Source organism: Sorex fumeus, unplaced genomic scaffold, assembly GCF_029834395.1.
Source record: "Sorex fumeus unplaced genomic scaffold, SorFum_2.1 ptg000030l, whole genome shotgun sequence".
NCBI lineage: Eukaryota > Metazoa > Chordata > Mammalia > Eulipotyphla > Soricidae > Sorex > Sorex fumeus.
Window position 1 is genome coordinate 27,556,457 of NW_026606087.1, and position 17,690 is coordinate 27,574,146.

General features: G+C 41.0%; 1 protein-coding gene across 25 annotated transcripts in view; it reads right to left on the minus strand.

The window, feature by feature from the left end:
- The window catches only part of DLG2 (discs large MAGUK scaffold protein 2), a 1,600,462-nt gene that overhangs the window by 168,105 nt on the left and 1,414,667 nt on the right, over window positions 1-17,690 (minus strand). For all 25 annotated transcript variants that reach the window (XM_056115953.1, XM_056115951.1, XM_056115947.1 and 22 more), the window contains one exon: window positions 5,045-5,159. In XM_056115953.1, the coding sequence (XP_055971928.1) occupies window positions 5,045-5,159 (115 nt within the window). The remainder of the gene's footprint in view (window positions 1-5,044; window positions 5,160-17,690) is intronic.

Sequence of the window (17,690 nt, forward strand, 5' to 3'; positions counted from 1 at the left end):
AGCAGATGAGTTTTAAATACCAGTAGTCTTCTTTGAAGATTTTACTTGTGATGCGATATAGCCATGTTGTAAAGATTAAAAAGAGGATAATAATTCCAAGGAAGATAAGCATCAGGAAATGATAGTTACAGCAATGCTATGCACACTACCTGAATAGCCTGCAGACATGGATTATGAAGCTCCTTAGGGAAAGAGCATGTTGTCACTTATCTTTACTGTCTACTGCAGATGGCTGCCTTGTTGGTTAAGTACCAAATAAAAGTTTGTTGAATGAATCAATGTACTAATGAATCAGTATATAAAAGTCTTATGTTTAGCAATAATGCAAGAGGCTGAAGTAAATGCATTAGTCACATTAAAGCTTATAAAGCTTAAGTTGTCTTAAAAGATAACAAGTGTAAGCTACCGATGTTTAAAAAAAAGTGGGTGTAGGGTAGTGGATAGTTCAATGTGTCACATATGCTTAACATGCTTAAGACCCTGAGTTCAACCCTTCTTCACTTTGAATAAAAAGCCTCCAAGGCTCTAAGTTAAATCATGACATTTTTAAGAATCTCTAAAGATAATTAGTGCATTAGGAAATAACGAAAGTTTCAGATTTTTCTAAACTTAAAGATTTTCAAAACATATTGTGATTGTCTTCCTTATTAGGGATGAGTTTAGTTGGTGAAAAAAAACTGCTTTCTCCCTGGGTCCTCAGAGTCTATCTTAGTCTTGGCATAAAGAAATAAAATACTCAAAAATAGAAGCTTGGTAAATACATAAATAAATGATAGGAATTGATGGTTAAGCCCAAATCACAACACAGAAATAATTCACTTGAATTTTCCAAATCAATACCTTCATTAGCAAATGAACACGGGCCAAGTCTCTCCTTGACTTTTGGTGACTTTCATCTCCTTGGTAATGGATTTTCTTTCTTCCTTTTATCCATTCTCCCAATGTCTGAGTTCTCTATTTTGAAAAAGAGGGTCTTTCCTTTGCTACTTGTACGTTTGTAAATGACTCTAACCTTCTGAATCTCTGAATTTTTTCTAACTGGTCTTTCATTTTGGGGAGTTTGGAAACTATAGTTAGAGGTGCTAAAATGTGGCAGATCTCTGGAGAACTGTAAGTAGCGCTGAGGATTCAAACCAGAGTTAAGACAGCTGTAGCTGATGCCAGGCAAGTGTCTGAACTCCTGTGCTTTGTCTCCTGCCTCTTTCTCAGGAAGATTCAAACAAAAAGTTTCAGTTCTACTAATAAAAGGACAAGCCTGGTTTTTGTTTATTTCGCTGTAGTCATGCTTTCACAAGGTGGTCGGTAAGAAGTGGATGAAGTACATTAGTGCAAAGAGAATTCAAGGTGGTAGGTAAGAAGGGGATGAGACTCATTAGTGCAAAGGGTATTCAATATGCCCATTGGGAGAGCCCTGAGGAATGTGTGCAGGGTCAGTATCCCTGTAGTGTACCCACACTGATAAAAGGCTAATGGAGCATTCTGAAAAGAACTTAAATTTCTAGCATTGTGTCTATTCTGAAGGTTCTACCACTATGTATTTTTCACGATGCAGGAAAAATACCAGAATTCATACAGTATTATTATTCGTAAATGTCAACTACATTTGTACAACACTACTGAGGCACAAGCACCTTGCAGTAAAGTAAGAGAAAAATTTCAAAGGAAGAAAAAAATGACAACTTGATTGGAAAATCAGGAGGACTGGCTCATATTGAAAACGTGCTTTCCTCTTCCCTTCCATACTTTCAGGCAAATAAATTGCTCAAACAAGGCAGGATCATTTCTAGCAGGGAATTAGAACACCTGTGTGGGTCTGGGGGCGTCGGGGCGGTACATTCTCATGGACAGAACGAGGCAAGAATATGAACAAGGCAAGAATGTGTCACTATGTGTGTGTGCGTGAGTTAGGGGAAGAACTTGCAATTCTGTGACTAGGAAAGATGAGAATCAAACTCTGAGGGGAAGGTGGTCTTCTGGTGCAGACAAATGTCCTATTAAATCAGCTAAATTTTTTAAATTTTACGAAACAAGACAGCTGCTTGATTTCTGCTTTGGCTTTGGCTCTATAACAAGTATGAATAATACTAAAGAAAATCTTTATATTTTACAGTACAGTGTATCTTATATTAAAAATTCAAAAGAGGGGCTGGAGTAATAGCACAGCGGGTAGGGCATTTGCTTTGCATGCTGCCAACCCGGGTTCAATTCCCAGCATCCTATATGGTCCCCAGAGCACCGCCAGGAGTGATTCCAGAGTGCAGAGCCAGGAGTAAGCCCTGAGCATTGCCGGGTGTGACCCAACAAGCAAAATAAATAAAAATTAAAAAAATAAAAAAACTCAAAAGATGTGTATTTTGATTTTTCCTTTTAATTAAACTATTCCTAAATTCAAGAGACTGTCATTGTGTTTATTAAATAGATTAGGAATTTTTAGCCAAAGTGGATTCAAAAATCTATGCCACATAAAACTTGGGGGTGGGGTGGGAGTGGTGAGGGGACAGAGGCAGTGATGACCAGGGAGGTAATGATGTGGACAGAAGTATGCCATCCATTCCCTCCCAGAACCCCAGTTTCCCCTAGGTACATAAAACAACCTGTGAGAGTTAAATTTCCTTCTTGTCCTGGAATTACATAAAGCTAGGCAGAACAAAGAGAATTACTCCAGGGTGTCATTCTCAGATTCAAAAGACATGCTAATGATCTGATATTTATATAATCAGAGAAACCCCGCTACTAATTTGAGAGCAACTAGCTGACTTGCTAAAATAAGCCCAACCAACTGGTAGTATACTGATTCAAACATTCTAGATTAAAGCAAACAGCCCTATGAAAATCCAGTTAGACATAAATTTGGCATTAGACACACAAACAAAACCAAATGACAAAGGTACACATTTCCGAATTATTTTTAGTAAAGATCCCCTATCAGTCTTCCTAACTCATTTCTTTGTATTGTTTTTGGGGATGGGAGGCTGGGGTCTATTTCACTAAATTGCAGAGAACAAAGTCAGGAAATTCTTTAAGTTCTTTCCCTTTGATTTTCCTCTATGCATGTAACAAAGCCCTCTTAATTCTATACCTATTATTTTAATGCTGAGCTCAGTCCACGTATATAAAAGAAGCATTAATAATTGAACATTGGGAATCAAATACCACTTTTGGATACTGTAGGGAAACCATTCAGAGAATTTCTCATAGATGTACCAGTTCTTTTTGAGCCTCATTTAAAGGCAGTTTCCTTGCAATACAAACTCAATCACTAGAATTTTAAGTAAATATTCATTATTTTAAAGTATTCATCTCTTTCACATATCATCATTTTATTTAAAAAAATAAAAGTTTGGCTTGGATTAAAATTAGTCTTTGAAGTAATTCATTAGTTTTACATAGTATTATCATATAACTTCATTTAATTTTCCTCTTATATAGGAAAGGTACAAAGTACTTTTGATATATTTTCAGCAATTTTCCTGTATACTACCACTTTTATGCATCCTATTCCTTACTTTTCATTTGGTCATTCTTTTCCTCCTTCCTTCCTTTCTGCCTTCCTTCCTTCTTTCCTTCATTCTTTCCTGAGTGCTACTGGGTGTGATCTCAATCTTTCCCACTAAATATGTAATGTATATATATATATAGGTGTACATATAAAATCATAAAGTTCAATGATACAGAAGATAAACAGAAATAGTCAATTTTCATATCTGAGACCTTACTACAAGACTTATTTTAGGGTTGGTCCCAACACTTCCCCAGATTATATCAAAGTACATCAAAATAATTTTCAAAAATGCAATTATGGACAAATTTGGTACCTTTATATTCTGATTTTTTTCTCTTCGGTTTTGGGGCTACAGCCAACAGTACTCAGGGATTACTCCTGATTCTGTGTTCAGTGATCATTCCAGGAAGCTCAGGGGACCACATGGGGTCCTAGGGATGGAACCCAGGCCAGTTGTATGCAAGGTAAGTACCTTACCTGCTGTACTATTGTACTGACCTTTATATTTTAATCTTCTTAAAATTAAAATATCAGAACTTCTGCAGTGCCTAACTGCTCTGGTATAAGAAGGAACTCAACAAATCAGTATTGTGGAGAACCTGCTGCCTTCTGGAACCTTTCTCCTTTCTTGACCTTGCTATGACTCCCTAATATACGCAAAAGAAACCTTTTCAAAGAGGAATCAAAGTACTAGAGTATAGACCACACTGATGAAGAATACTTTGGAAAGAATATACAAAACCTGTGCTAAGAAGAGGTGTATGATGGGAGACTCGACTCAGTGGTTAAGCACATGCATTGCATGTAAGAAGCCCTGAGTTTTCTCCTTAGCATCACACACACACACACACACACACACACACACACACACACACACACGCACACACACATCTATAAGAGGAGCCTATTATAGTTGAGTTTGATGGCTTTTACACAGTTAGCTGAGTTAACTATGGATATAAAACGCTGAAAAGGCATTTCTAGTTCAATAATCATTTTTAAAAAGTAAATGAATACATATTATCATCAAAGTTACTTTATGGTCTGAAAAACTCTTGGTAAGAAGATACCACAGAAGGAAATATTTTCACCAAAGCTTGCTGGGGAGGAAAACTACATAAGTTTTTAAAAGAGTACTTCCAATTTCAAATCAGTACACAAAAGTCAAAGCAATATTTATCCCGCAGGTCAGGAGATGATACAGGGAATATTTTCCACCTATACTAATGGGGGGAATATATCCATGACCTTGAACCACATACTCAAAGATGATTTTCAGAATTGAAAAAGGTTTTTTGTCATTACTTTTTAAAGCTACCTGTAGCTTTCCCCTGAATCACTGTCAAAGGATAATTTGTTAAAAGCAATTAATCGAACTTAGCATTTCAAATATTTCTTCTAAAGTTGATGTCTCATAGTGGTGTATTGATGCTCATAGGTCGATAGGAACACTTACTCCTTGCAACAAGGCACACGTCCGCGTCATGTGCCCCAGAGGGATTGTTAAAAATGAACATCACAGTAACGAAGGTTCTTGCCTACCTGACATAGAGGGAACGTTTCTGATTGGTTCGCAGGGATCCAGACCCAGAGCTCATGCTGTGGTTCATCATCTGCTCTCGCAGGTCATGGATTTTGGCCTCAAATCGAGCGTAATCTGAGAAAGGAAACAAAGATAGTGTGAGAATTGCTGCTGTGCAGTCAAGCTCCTTTCAGCTCTGCTATTGGTTTCTTCACCAAACAACAGAGGTGTGCAACTCTAGAGAGGTCATCTACAAATGTTGCTAATCATTTATTTGCAGCGACTTGTAAGAGAAGAAATCAGTTATTTTAAAAAACATAGTGGGTAGGGCATCTGCCTTGCAGGCAACCAACATGGCCGACCCGAGTTCGATTCCTCCGCCCCTCTCGGAGAGGCCGGCAAGCTACCAAGAGTATTCGATATGCCAGACACAGTAACAACAAAGTCTCCAATGGAGACGTTACTGGGCCCGCTCGAGCAAATCGATGATCAACGGGAGAGCCTTTTAACCAGAAAGAAAAAATCTTAAAATTCTCAGTATGGAAAAATCGATGGGGGAGTTGGGGTGGTGCAGCTTTAATTGAATTCAACCAGCAACTCTTGATTTTTTTGTTTTTCGGGTCCCTCCCAGCGATGCTCGAGGGTTACTCCTAGCTCTGCACTCAGGAATTACTCCTGGTGGTGCTTAGGGGACGGGGGACCATACTGAATGCCAGGGATTGAACCCAGGTTGGCCACATGCAAGGCAACCACCCTACCAGCTGTACTATCCACCCAGTCCCACTACCAGAAATTCTTTATTTTTTTTTTTAATTTTATTTTGTTGAATCACCATGAGATAGTTACAAGCTTTCATGATTGGGTTACAATCACACAATGATCAAACACCCATACCCACACCAGTGCACATTCCCCACCACCAATATCCCCGGTATACCCCCGTTTCCCGCCCACCCCCTGCCTCCATGGCAAACGATATTCCCCATCCTCTTTTTCTCCTTTGGGGCCTTATGGTTTTCAATACAGATCCTGAGAGGTCATCATGTTTGGTCCATTATCCACTTCCAGCACACATCTCCCATCCCGACCAATTCTTCCAGCCATGATTTTCTCAGTGATCCCTTCTCTATTCTATCTGCTTTCTCCCCTCCACTCATGAGGCGGGATTCAGCTATGGAGCAATCTTCCTGGACCTTGTATCCACTGTCCTTGGATGTCAGCCTCATGATATTTTGTTCTATTTTCCACAAATGAGTACAGTCCTTCTATGTCTGTCCCTCTCTTTCTGACTCATGGTGACATAAGTGTTCTCTGTTCAGTTCTAGTAGTGGATACATGTACGGGCATATGTTATAAAATGCATAAAACTAACCAAACAAGCAAATTAATATAAATAAAATATCTCTGAAACAAGATTGATGAATTATGCTTCTGCCAATATTCCAGTTGTGACAATGCAATGCCATTACTATGTGTGCAAGATGGAAACATAAAAAAAAGAACAATAATGTTTCAGTGTACAAAATATTACCATGAGGAGAAACCAAGTGGAATCTTGTAACAACTTCATATAGTTATAATCTCAAAGTAGAAAGTTTAATTTAGAAAGGGGAGGGAAAGAATACCCTTTCCCTTACCCCTCCCCAGTCTGTAGAATTACCACTATTATGGGGTTGACATGAGTCCCTGAAAATCAAACATTTGATGGTGACCACGTAGAAATGGCTTGGAGGCCAGCCTCACATGCTAGGGGAAAAGGCAGCTCCTTATAATTGATAGAGAAGGGAGCAGCAAATAAAGGGTGTTGGGAGGATCCTCTGAGGATGGAAGATACATGCTGAAAGTAGACTATGGACCGAACACGATGGCCACTCAATGCCTCTTTTGCAAACCACAACACCCAAAAGGAGAGAGAGAACAAAAGGGACTTCCCTGCCACAGAAGTAGGGTGGAATGGGAGGGATGGGGGGTGGGAGGGATACTGGAATCAGTGGTGGTGGAAAATGGGCACTGGGGGGAGGGATTGGTACTCGAACATTGTATAATTGAAACCCAAGCACAAATATTTATAAGTCTACAACTGCACCTCATGGTGTTTCACAAATAAAAATTTTTTAAAAAAGAAAAGAAAACACCATTTAATTTTGCAAAGTTTTCTACTGCTAAAGGCTTATGATTTGTAATTATACTTCATATCTATTCTCTGAATTTTGGGAGCCCTCCTCTGCGATGCTGAGGCCCATTGTCACTATGCCAGGCGGGACTTAGGAGAACTACAGTGCTGGATTCAAAACCAGTCGTATGTATGCCAGACACGTGTGCAAGCCCATAGCTCTATCAGGTGTGGCCCAATGACCAGCCTTGCATGTGGGTACAGATAATTGAGCAAATAGAGGTCTAACCCATATACTTTTTCGTAGGGAAAATATTTCGCCATTTGTTAACCCAATAAAAATAAGGAACCAATCGTTTTGAAGTTCTGTATTAACACAGCATTAAAAAGAAACCACAACAAAGAGAAATAGTTTCCATAATTTTGATATCATCTCTGAGGCACAGCATCTGATCGAGTCCAGCTTTAGGAAAATCCAGAACTCAGAGAGATAGTACAGGGGTAAGGCACTTGTCTTGCACAGAGTTAAGGTAAAGTAAAGTAAAGGCCCTCCCGTTGATCATCGATTTGCTCGAGCGGGCCCAGTAACGTCTCCATCGGAGACTTTGTTGTTACTGTGTTTGGCATATCGGATACATCACGGAGAGCTTGCCAGGCTCTGCCGTGAGGGCGAGATACTCTCGGTAGCTTGCCGGGCTCTCCTGGGTTTAATCTCCAGCACAGAATATGGTTTCCCAAGCACCACCAGGAGTGATCCTCGAGCACAGAGCTAGGAGTAAGTCCTGAGCACAGTCATGTGTGACCTCCAAACGAAAACTGAATGGAGTAAGAATAGAACAAAAAAAAACTTAGTGGGGGCTGGAGAGAGAGAACTCAAGGGCATGCAAGCTTTGCATCTGGCCTAGGTCTGTGTTGGATGATAGTTCTAAACATTTTAGGTTTAGCATTGGTTTGCCATTTTTCCTCCAACCTTTCTCCTTTGCAGAAAGGAGTTTAGGTTTACTGAGTAACATCCATCACAATGCTCCCAAAACACTCCCATTTCCTCTGTATTCATCTTTAACTTCTCCTTTGTGCTCTGCTTCCCCTCTCTGTTAATCAGTTATTTCCCATAATCAGAACCTGTGACTTGTAAAGGCTCAAATTCTTCAGAGATCTCTGAATTTTTATTTGTAAGTGAAATATTGCTTTTTCTTTCCCCCTTATGCCCTTTGCATTGTCACTGTTCATTGTCACTGTCCTCCCGTTGTTCATCGATTTGTTCGAGTGGGCCCAGTAACGTCTCCATTGGAGACTTTGTTGTTACTGTGTCTGGCATACCGAATACATCACGGGTGGCTTGCCAGGCTCTGCCGTTCGGGCAAGATACTCTTGGTAGCTTGCCAGGCTCTCCGAGAGGGGTGTAGGAATCGAACTCGGGTTGGCCATATTGGCTGCGTGCAAGGCAAATGCCCTACCGCTGTGCTATCGCTCCAGCCCTACTTTAAAGCAATGTCCTTTTTGTATAGACACAGGAAGACAGTTAATGTTATGCTTTTATAACTTGGGAATTAATTGACTCTGAATAATATTTGCCACTGGGCATCAGTCATATTTACTCAACTTAATTCTCACTGCCCTTAGTTCCTAGTACCCCAGAAGCAGTGTCCCTACAAAGGACTGAATGGACCCAGGGCAAGTGGTAAACTACCTGGCATTGAAATGGAACAGACCATGTGGCATAAAGCTTACAACAAGTTAAGAGGAGATCTTTGTCTTAGAAGAGCCTGGAAGGAAGGAAGGAAGGAAGGAAGGAAGGAAGGAAGGAAGGAAGGAAGGGCTTTCATGTGTTGATTGTGCTATCACACCTATGTGGAATTTACTACCCACAGATACTTGGTTATTGTTCTCCACAACTAGGCTATGGAAGTTGGGAGTTGGCTGGGGGAGAAGGATCATGGGCAGTGAGTGAGACTGGAAGGAGGCAGAGGAAGACTATGTTGGAATAAATGGCAACTGATCACCAACCAGCCTAGGCCTTGTTTTCTCTTTTTGGCCATCACCATCAACCATCCAGGGTGGGAAAGCTTCCTGAGCATCAAACATTTGCAGAGAGAGGGCACCACACTTATTTTGTGAAGACATAGTGTGGAACCAAAGCACTGCCAGGAATGTCTCCCAAGGGCGAGTCATAAGTAGCCCCTGAGCACTAATAGGTGGGGCCTCCAAATAAAAACAAGTGGAGGGAAAATCCAGTTGGCAAAAGGCTGATTTTATCCATTTTAAAAACCAAAATATCATTTATGTAAATTCAAATTAATAGTGATTCTTTTAATTACAAAGAAACACACCATAAAACATTTTAGTCCTCAGTAGATTTAGTAGAACAATTTTATTTTCAATTTAACTTATTTATAACTTTCATAAAACAAGAATGATTAAATGAATATAGTAAAAATATTAGGCTTAAAGTCAATTCATAGTTTTAAAAAAGAGAACCGTAAACTGAATGTAAATTCACTTTACTGGCTATTATTAGCTTTTATGAGGAAGGGCTTCATAAAAGAAGAGCTCTGATTTTGATTTCCAATAACAAATAGAAAGCAATGATCTCTCAATGACAAATATTCCTGAAAGTTTAATATCCAAAAGATAAAACCCTAAGAGATTATGAGGAACTCTGGTGCTTTAGTAGAGTCAGGGGCTACCCAGCTTCAGAAAGCTTCCTGTTTGAAAAACTAGTTTTGAATAATGAAATCCTAAATTATTAAACAGGCAGAATACACATATAACCTAAAATCTATTGGCCTTATGCATTTATTTCATTCTGTTTTAGCAGCAAAACACTTATTTATAACCACTGATCTGATTCTGTATGCAGATTTAAATCATTTTGAGCAAGTCATATTTTCTTGGCATCTTCAGAGTCCATTAATATTTATAGCTACCACATGGCACAAGGCTGAGTGCTCCATGGGAATTATTTCATTTCTTCCTTAAACTTTTCCTAACAGGGTGCCCACTGATGTTATAAAGATTTGAATTATTTGGAGAACAAAATTAAAATTGAGAAGGTTTTTCGTGTCTTTCTTCCCTTCTGACCATTTTTTCCTTTCTGTCTTTTTTTTCCCCCGAGGGGGGTTAGGTCACACCTGGCATGATTATGAATTACTCCTGGCTCAGGGGCTCATTCCTGGTGGTGCTCCGTGTGTCCACAGAGGTGCCAGGAAGCAAACCGAAGTCTGATGCACACAGGGCAAGCATTTCCTATAACTAGGGCAGTCCTTGTGAGCAGGATAGTGATTTCATTAGAGCAAAATGTTTTGGAGCCAGATGAATAGAAATGATGTATCCCAATAGTAAAGTGTATGTATGCCAACAGGTCTCATTCTCTTGACCCTGAAAGAGCCTCCAATTGTTGGGAAAAGACGAGTAGGAGAGGCTGCTAAAATCTCAGGGCTGGGAGGAACAGAGACATTACTGGCACCCGCTCGAGTAATTCGATGACCAACGGGATGACAGTGATACAGTGATGTATGTGCAAGGAAGTGGAAAGCCAAATTTTTAATTTTTGAAGATAAACAATTGATAGTGATGTTCTAGGAACAAATGAAACCAGGCACATAAACTGTGGAGTATACTGAAAAGTACACTTCTAAAACATGCTTAAATAACAACTTAACATGACCATATCTCACAAAATCACAAAATCACAAATCATCCTGTTAATCGTCGATTGCCTCGAGCAGGCCCCAGTAACGTCTCTTTCATCCTAGCCCTGAGATTATATTCACGGCTCTTTAGGAGAATGAAACCCATCATTGTTACTGGTATTTGGCATATTGGGTACACCACGGGGATTTTGCCAGACTCTGCCATGCGGGCAGGCTACAGTATCTATTTTCTATCAATTCCTTTTCTTTATCCCGTGTTCTTTCACTTCTATGCCCTTTGTTTCAGAATACAGTTCATCAAATTCTTATCATTCAAGAAAATATTCAGATGGGGTTTGAAAGTTTTCAATCTTATGTCATTTCTTTTTGTTTCTTGGTTTACTTTGGAACACTTTGGAGTTCACTCCTGGCAGCAGCTTGGAGACTCTGAAGTACTGGGAATTAAACTTGAGTCAGTCTTCTACAAAGCAAGCACCTTATCTGCTGTATTATATCTCTGCTTCAATATTTGCATTATTTAAAGGGAATCTGTATAATCAAATACCTGCAATAGGCTAGCACTATCTATGCATTGTACACTTATAAAGCTTTATTTCTCTTAACAAAACTTTAGGATAAGTATGTTATTTTGGAAAGGAGCTTCCAAAAGTTTAACTAACTTCACCAAAGTCACAGAACTTTGAGGGAACAGAACTCACTGGATCTTGATGAGGCTATTTCCGGGACAGCATCCTATTCTAACCCTACAGATCTGGAGAAGCTCCTGGGTTAGCCATCCCTCCCTACTGCTCCCATCTGCCTTATTCCTGTGCTGTTCTACTTTGCTCCACTTAAAGATCTTCTGTGTCTCCTCTTTCCCCCAAACTTTCGGGTCTATCTATCATATTGCCATCTATTTACACAACTATTTTGCAACTCACTTTCAACAAGACAGAATCTCAGGAAATTCATTTACAGGGTGCAACACTCTGAAAGGTAATAATACTGGTCAAGACAGGGGCTTCATTCAGAAAACAGCACCTCATTTTGTCTCACTTTACATGAAAGTTTCCCAGTAAAAGATGCTCAAATTTAAGGAAGGTGTTTTACATTCCTGGATGTTCTCAAACAAGAAGCCCAACACTGAAAACCAACTTCTAAGCCAACATTTTAGAGTTCTTCAGCTTGTTTTTACCCCCCTCTATTCAATGTATAAGTTAGGTTAATATTTTTAATTTCCACGTTCTTAGGTTTCTAAACACAACAACTGACTAGTTATATTCATATTGAGATCATGTCACATGCTTTCACTTGGATCTTATAGGTGACAAATAGGTGACAGGAGAGACAAACTGGGTTATGCAGAGGAACGCAGCATTCTGGCCCTGCCATGTGTTACATTCACATTATTGTGAAAGTTATTAAACTATCCGCACTCAATTTTCTCACAAATAGAATGGCTGTGTCTATGGCTAGTCACAGGGAAGCGTATTCGAGGGAGATGATGATGAATATAAATGTCTGACTCTAAGTAATGACAACTAATTCCCATCTGTTATTCAACACCCAACCTTGCTCATTGTGAAGATGGGAATCAGCCCCTCTAGGAGCTAAGTAAATGCAAACTTGTATCTGCTCCTAAAGGTCATGACCTCATTTTTCCTGTTATGAACAGAATCTCTAAGAGGTCACACCCACCAACTGGCCCCCAGACGCCGTGTAATCCCATCAACGGCCAAGACTCAGAGACTATAAAACCCAGCTCCCCGAAGAGAACAGTGCAGTCTCCTGCCCCCACGCCTGGCTGTCCTCACCGGGGCCCCTTGGAGGGGAGCGGGTTGAGCTTTCCTCCCCGCCCCGACCGGGGCTCCGGCAGCCGAAGACCTCCAGGACCAGCCACCACAATGCTGAGACCACTCTCCGCACACATGAAGGTACCAGCAGAGGAACAAAGCCACGCGGGTCCCGGGCCTGAGATCTCCAAGCCTACTCGGATCGGGGCTGAGCATCCTCCACCCAGATCCTCCAAATTGCAGTAGGCGGGGGTCACACCCACCAACAGGCCCCCTGGCACCGTGTAATCCCATCAACGGCCAAGACTCAGAGATTATAAAACCCAGCTCCCGGAACCGTGTGGCTGTATTTGCGGCCGCGCGACATCTTAATATCTCATTCCTACTTTGGACAAACTGGCAGGCTACCGAATGTAACCTGCCCACACGGCAGAGTCTGGCAAACTCCCCGTGGCGCACCCAATATGCCAAATACCAGTAACAATGAAGGGTCTCATTCTCCTAACTCTGAAAGAGCCTTGAATATGGCACTTTAAAAAAAATCTCAGGGCTAAGACGAAGAACACTTTACTGGGGCCTGCTTGAGGCAATCGACGAATAACAGGATGGTTGTGATTGATCGACTGTGATGAACAGAATCTCTAAGAGGAGCTGTAGATGGTCATATGTGAGGACCTGGTCCAGGGTGGAGTTATTCACCTACTGAATTAGATAGTCTGAGATCCTCCCAGAGATTCACAGTGATCTGGAGGTCACAAGACTGCTACTCATTCTCAAAGCTGTTGTTGCTTTCAGAAATATCAATGACCGCTTTCAAGGCATTTACTCCGATCCTTTGCTCCATCTAAGTAAAGGAGACAGTATGAGCACTAGCTGCTACTGAGAGGGGCTTCCCCATGCTTGCTTTACTTGCAGTTTGTTACTGGTGAACTGGGAAATTTAAATTACAAATCCACCCTACTGTTTACACAGAAAAGGCATTGCCCCTGCAAGGGCACCAAGGTTGTTTGTTGCAACAGGATTAGTCTAAATGGATTAAGTCTTCCCAACTGTTCATAGTCGCAAGATTCAGGTGGCCAGTTTGAAATCTTGAAAAGAAAATAGTGAGCCCAATGGAGCACGTTCTCCTCAGAGTGAGTTTATAGATTTCCTCCAACATTAGCACCATTTCCATCTGACTTCCAGTATCATTTACTGAAAGAAGCAGTGAGCAAAGTTAGGAAGACCATGCCAGGAGACCAATTCTAAATAGCATTCGTATCATCTATGCCCAACAGGACCTCCGGAAGTGACTGAGCCTCAGTTTACTAATTTGCAAACCGAGATTCCCCCCACACAGTGAGATTTGGGAATCAAAATGAAATTCACCATGAAATATTTTGTAAATGTAGGCCAGTTGCTGCTATTATTACTGTGATAGCTCTTACCAAAACAAATGCTTCTACTGTCCTCATGGCACTCATGGGGCCAGTATTCAAGCATTCTACTATTGGCTCATGCGGCTTAGCACAGCTTTAACAACAACTAGGACTGTAAGCACAGTTCGGATCATCTACCCTATATCAGCTGCTGCTTTTGGGCATTTTTCAATAGGATCAGGGAAAATGTTAATTGTGTGTGTCATCTATTGTCACAATACTATTCCACCTGATCCCCAGGGGCCATGAAGAGTATATGGGAGCAATGCCAGAGGACTCTTCTGTTCTTGGCACAACAATCTGGTCTCTCCTCCAGGGGTAAGATTCTGGTGAATAATTGTAAACACTCCCATTTCCTGGGGGAAATAGACTCTTTCATTTAATCAGTGAACATTTCTATAGGGTTTGTTGTGTGCTGAGCACAATACTAATCACTAGGGACAGCGAATCCACCGGGAACATTTTTGCCCCAAGAGGTGCATCGGTTGGTGCAGAACTGTATTGAAATCTCATGTTTTAGATGTAAACTTCAAAGGGTATCTACCACTGGAGTGCTTTCTTCTGCATGGTGGTTACATTGGGTTCTCTCTGGATGATAATGGCTCTTCCTCTTCTGGAAATTAGGAGTATGTTTAAAGGAGAAGACAAGGTTGGTGGAGTCTTTGTTATAATGATAGATGAGAAAAGAAATTAGGATTTTGAGATCGCCTCCTGGAATTGAATGTTTGATTTGAAGCATTTTCTTAATTTACAAAGCAAGGAAATCCTCTCTGTCCCTGCACAATCTTGCTGAGTATCTAATACAGTGTATACCGTTTCAATCATTCAAATCAGGAGCAAAGCAGCATTAATAACACTTCTGTCAGTGTTGTTTTGTTTGGAGGCCACATCTGGCAGTGCTCAAGGGCAGAGCTCTCCAGTGCAGAACTTAGTGATTTCTCCTAGTGAGGCTAGGAAACTATGTGTTGATGGGGGTCATACCAGGGCCACTTGCATATGAAGAACATACCTCAAACCTCTGAGCCATATCACTAGTCCCAACACTTATTTCCTACACTCCAAATGAATAAACTCAAGGCTCATTCTGAATTCACAAGCTAAAATATGTAATTAGAGGTGAAAAGGGGGTGAAACAATGTAAAATGATAAATCAAGAAAACCCAGACAAATATGTTACTATCCTCTCTCCAGTTGACTTTTAAGCAAACACACGTAAGAGATCAACAGTCACTGGTTCTATCCTAAGCCCTAGAAACAAACAAATCAAAAATTATTTTATACAATCAGAAAATATAATTTTACCTATTTGGAAAAAAAAACTTAAGTAATTCTCTTTCTCTCTCTATTTTTAGGGTCACAACTGGCAGTTCTTAGGAATCCCTCCCAGTGGGGCTGAAGGACCCTGTGGAGTGTCTGGGTTAGGCTAATCGCTTTGCCCACGTGCTCTTTCCATCACAAACAGTTAGCATTTTATTACCTTTCTCTTTTCTTAGTTGCTTCAAGATTTCATAGTTAGACAGGCACAGAATAGGGCCCCAGTCTTTCTGTACGAGGCTTCAGAGACTTTTAGAGAAACTTTGTTTTCTGATTGCTTTTCAAGCAATTCTTTAACATGTCAAATGAAGTCAGAAAGGGTGTTATTTTATGAACTGCAGTAGAATTCCAGTTTCCCTCCTATAAGTGCACGAGAACGCCTTCCTGTCATCAAGAAACTGACCTCTGACACCAGAAGATATTTTTAGTGGATCTCCCGCAGGCTAGTCATTTGCCTAAAGATTTACTAACCCATCACTTCTACCCAGACCAAATTTTCCCCTCAAGTTGCTGGCATGCTGCTGTGCTGAAGTGGTGACATGGGATTTCCACTTTTATATTCTGTGGTATACTTCTGTCCAAATTCCAAATTACTCTCTCTCTCTTTCTCTCTGTCTCTTTCTCTGTGTGTGTGTATCTGTGAGAGAGAGAGAGAGAGAGAGAGAGAGAGAGACAGACAGACAGACAGACAAACAGAGACAGAGCCAGAGTCAGAGCAAGAGAGAGACAGAAAGGGACAGAGACAGAGAAACAGAGAAAGGGACAGAGACACAGAGACAGAGAGGCAGAGAAAGGGAGAGAGACACAGAGACAGAGAGAAAGACAGAGAGAAACATGGAGAAAATTATATAAAACAAATAGATTAAAAATTGAATTCACTATGCTGGAGTGGGATTACACAGTGTAATCCCATCAATGGCCAAGACTCAGAGACTATAAAATCCAGCTCCGGGACGAGAACAGTGCAGTCTTCTGTCCCCGCGCCTGGCTGTTCCTCTCCAGGGCCCGTTGGAGGGGAGCAGGTTGAGCTTTCCTCCCCGCCCCGACCAGGGCTCCGGCAGCCAAAGACATCCAGGACCAGCCACCACCATGCTGAGACCACTCTCCACACACATGAAGGTACTGTCAGAGGGACAAATCCATGCGGGTTCCGGGGCCGAGATCTCCCAGCCTACTCGGATTGGAGTCGAGCATCTTCCACCCAGATCCTCCAAATTCCAGTAGGTGGGAGTCACACCCACCACCTGGCCCCCTGGCGCCGTGTAATCCCATCAACGGCCAAGACTCAGAGACTATAAAATCCAGCTCCCGGAACTGCGTGGCCGCATTTGCGGCCGTGCAACATCTTTTCAGGACATCTTTTTATGACATCTTATTATCTCATTCCTACTTTGGACAAACTTTCAGGCTATCAAATGTAGCCTGCCCACAGGGCAGAGTCTGGCAAACTCCCCGTGGCGTACCAAATATGCCAAATACCAGTAACAATGATGGGTCTCATTCTCCTAAAGAGCTGTGAATATAATCTCAGGGCTAGGATGAAAGAGACGTTACTGGGGCCTGCTCGAGGCAATCGACGAATAACAGGATGATGAAATGAAATGAAATGAAAAAGCCGGAGTGATAGTGCAGGGAGCAGGATACTTGCTTTGAGTGCACAGACCTGGGTTCCATCCCAGGCATTTCATATGGTCCCTTGAGCAACACCAAGAGTAATCCCTAAATACTGCCAGGTATGGCCAAAACACAAATGATAAAAAAATTGAATTTACTAATTCAGCTTGATCCTGGAATTCTAAGGAGAGGCGAGTCTGCTAGCTTTTTTGTGTTCCTTGAAGGAAGGTGGTGTGAACATATCTGGTAGCAACCATTAACTTGGTTATGAACAATGCGGGGGCAACACATTGTGAATATTTTATATCTAACAATATAATATATTGTTATATGTTTTTCTGCTCCTTTTGGAGCAAAATGTGACATATTGTTATCACATGTCATCACATAGTTGATAAGTGCTAATATAAATATTTGTAGATGGGTGAGTGAAAAAAAGACCTCCGGGTAAGATCATTGCTACTTTAGTTTGTCAGATCTTCTTCTAAGTAAATAAAAGTGATTAGTACAGATTAAAAAAAACCCATTGAATTAAAGTGTGTAGTCTCCCCCTTTTTTCTCTCAGTCTCCCTTCCTCTCCTCTCCCCACCCTCTTCCACTCCATCTTTTACTCTCTTTTTCTTTGGCACCTTTTGGTTTGACTAGAACAGTCTTGTATGGAACTTGGCTGGAAACTCTTTTAAAAGATTTTCCCAAATGTTCAGAAATTCTTTCATGTGCTAAATGAAGTAAGTTTTATAGGCAAACAACAGTATGAATCTCCAACCAGCTATTTCATACAA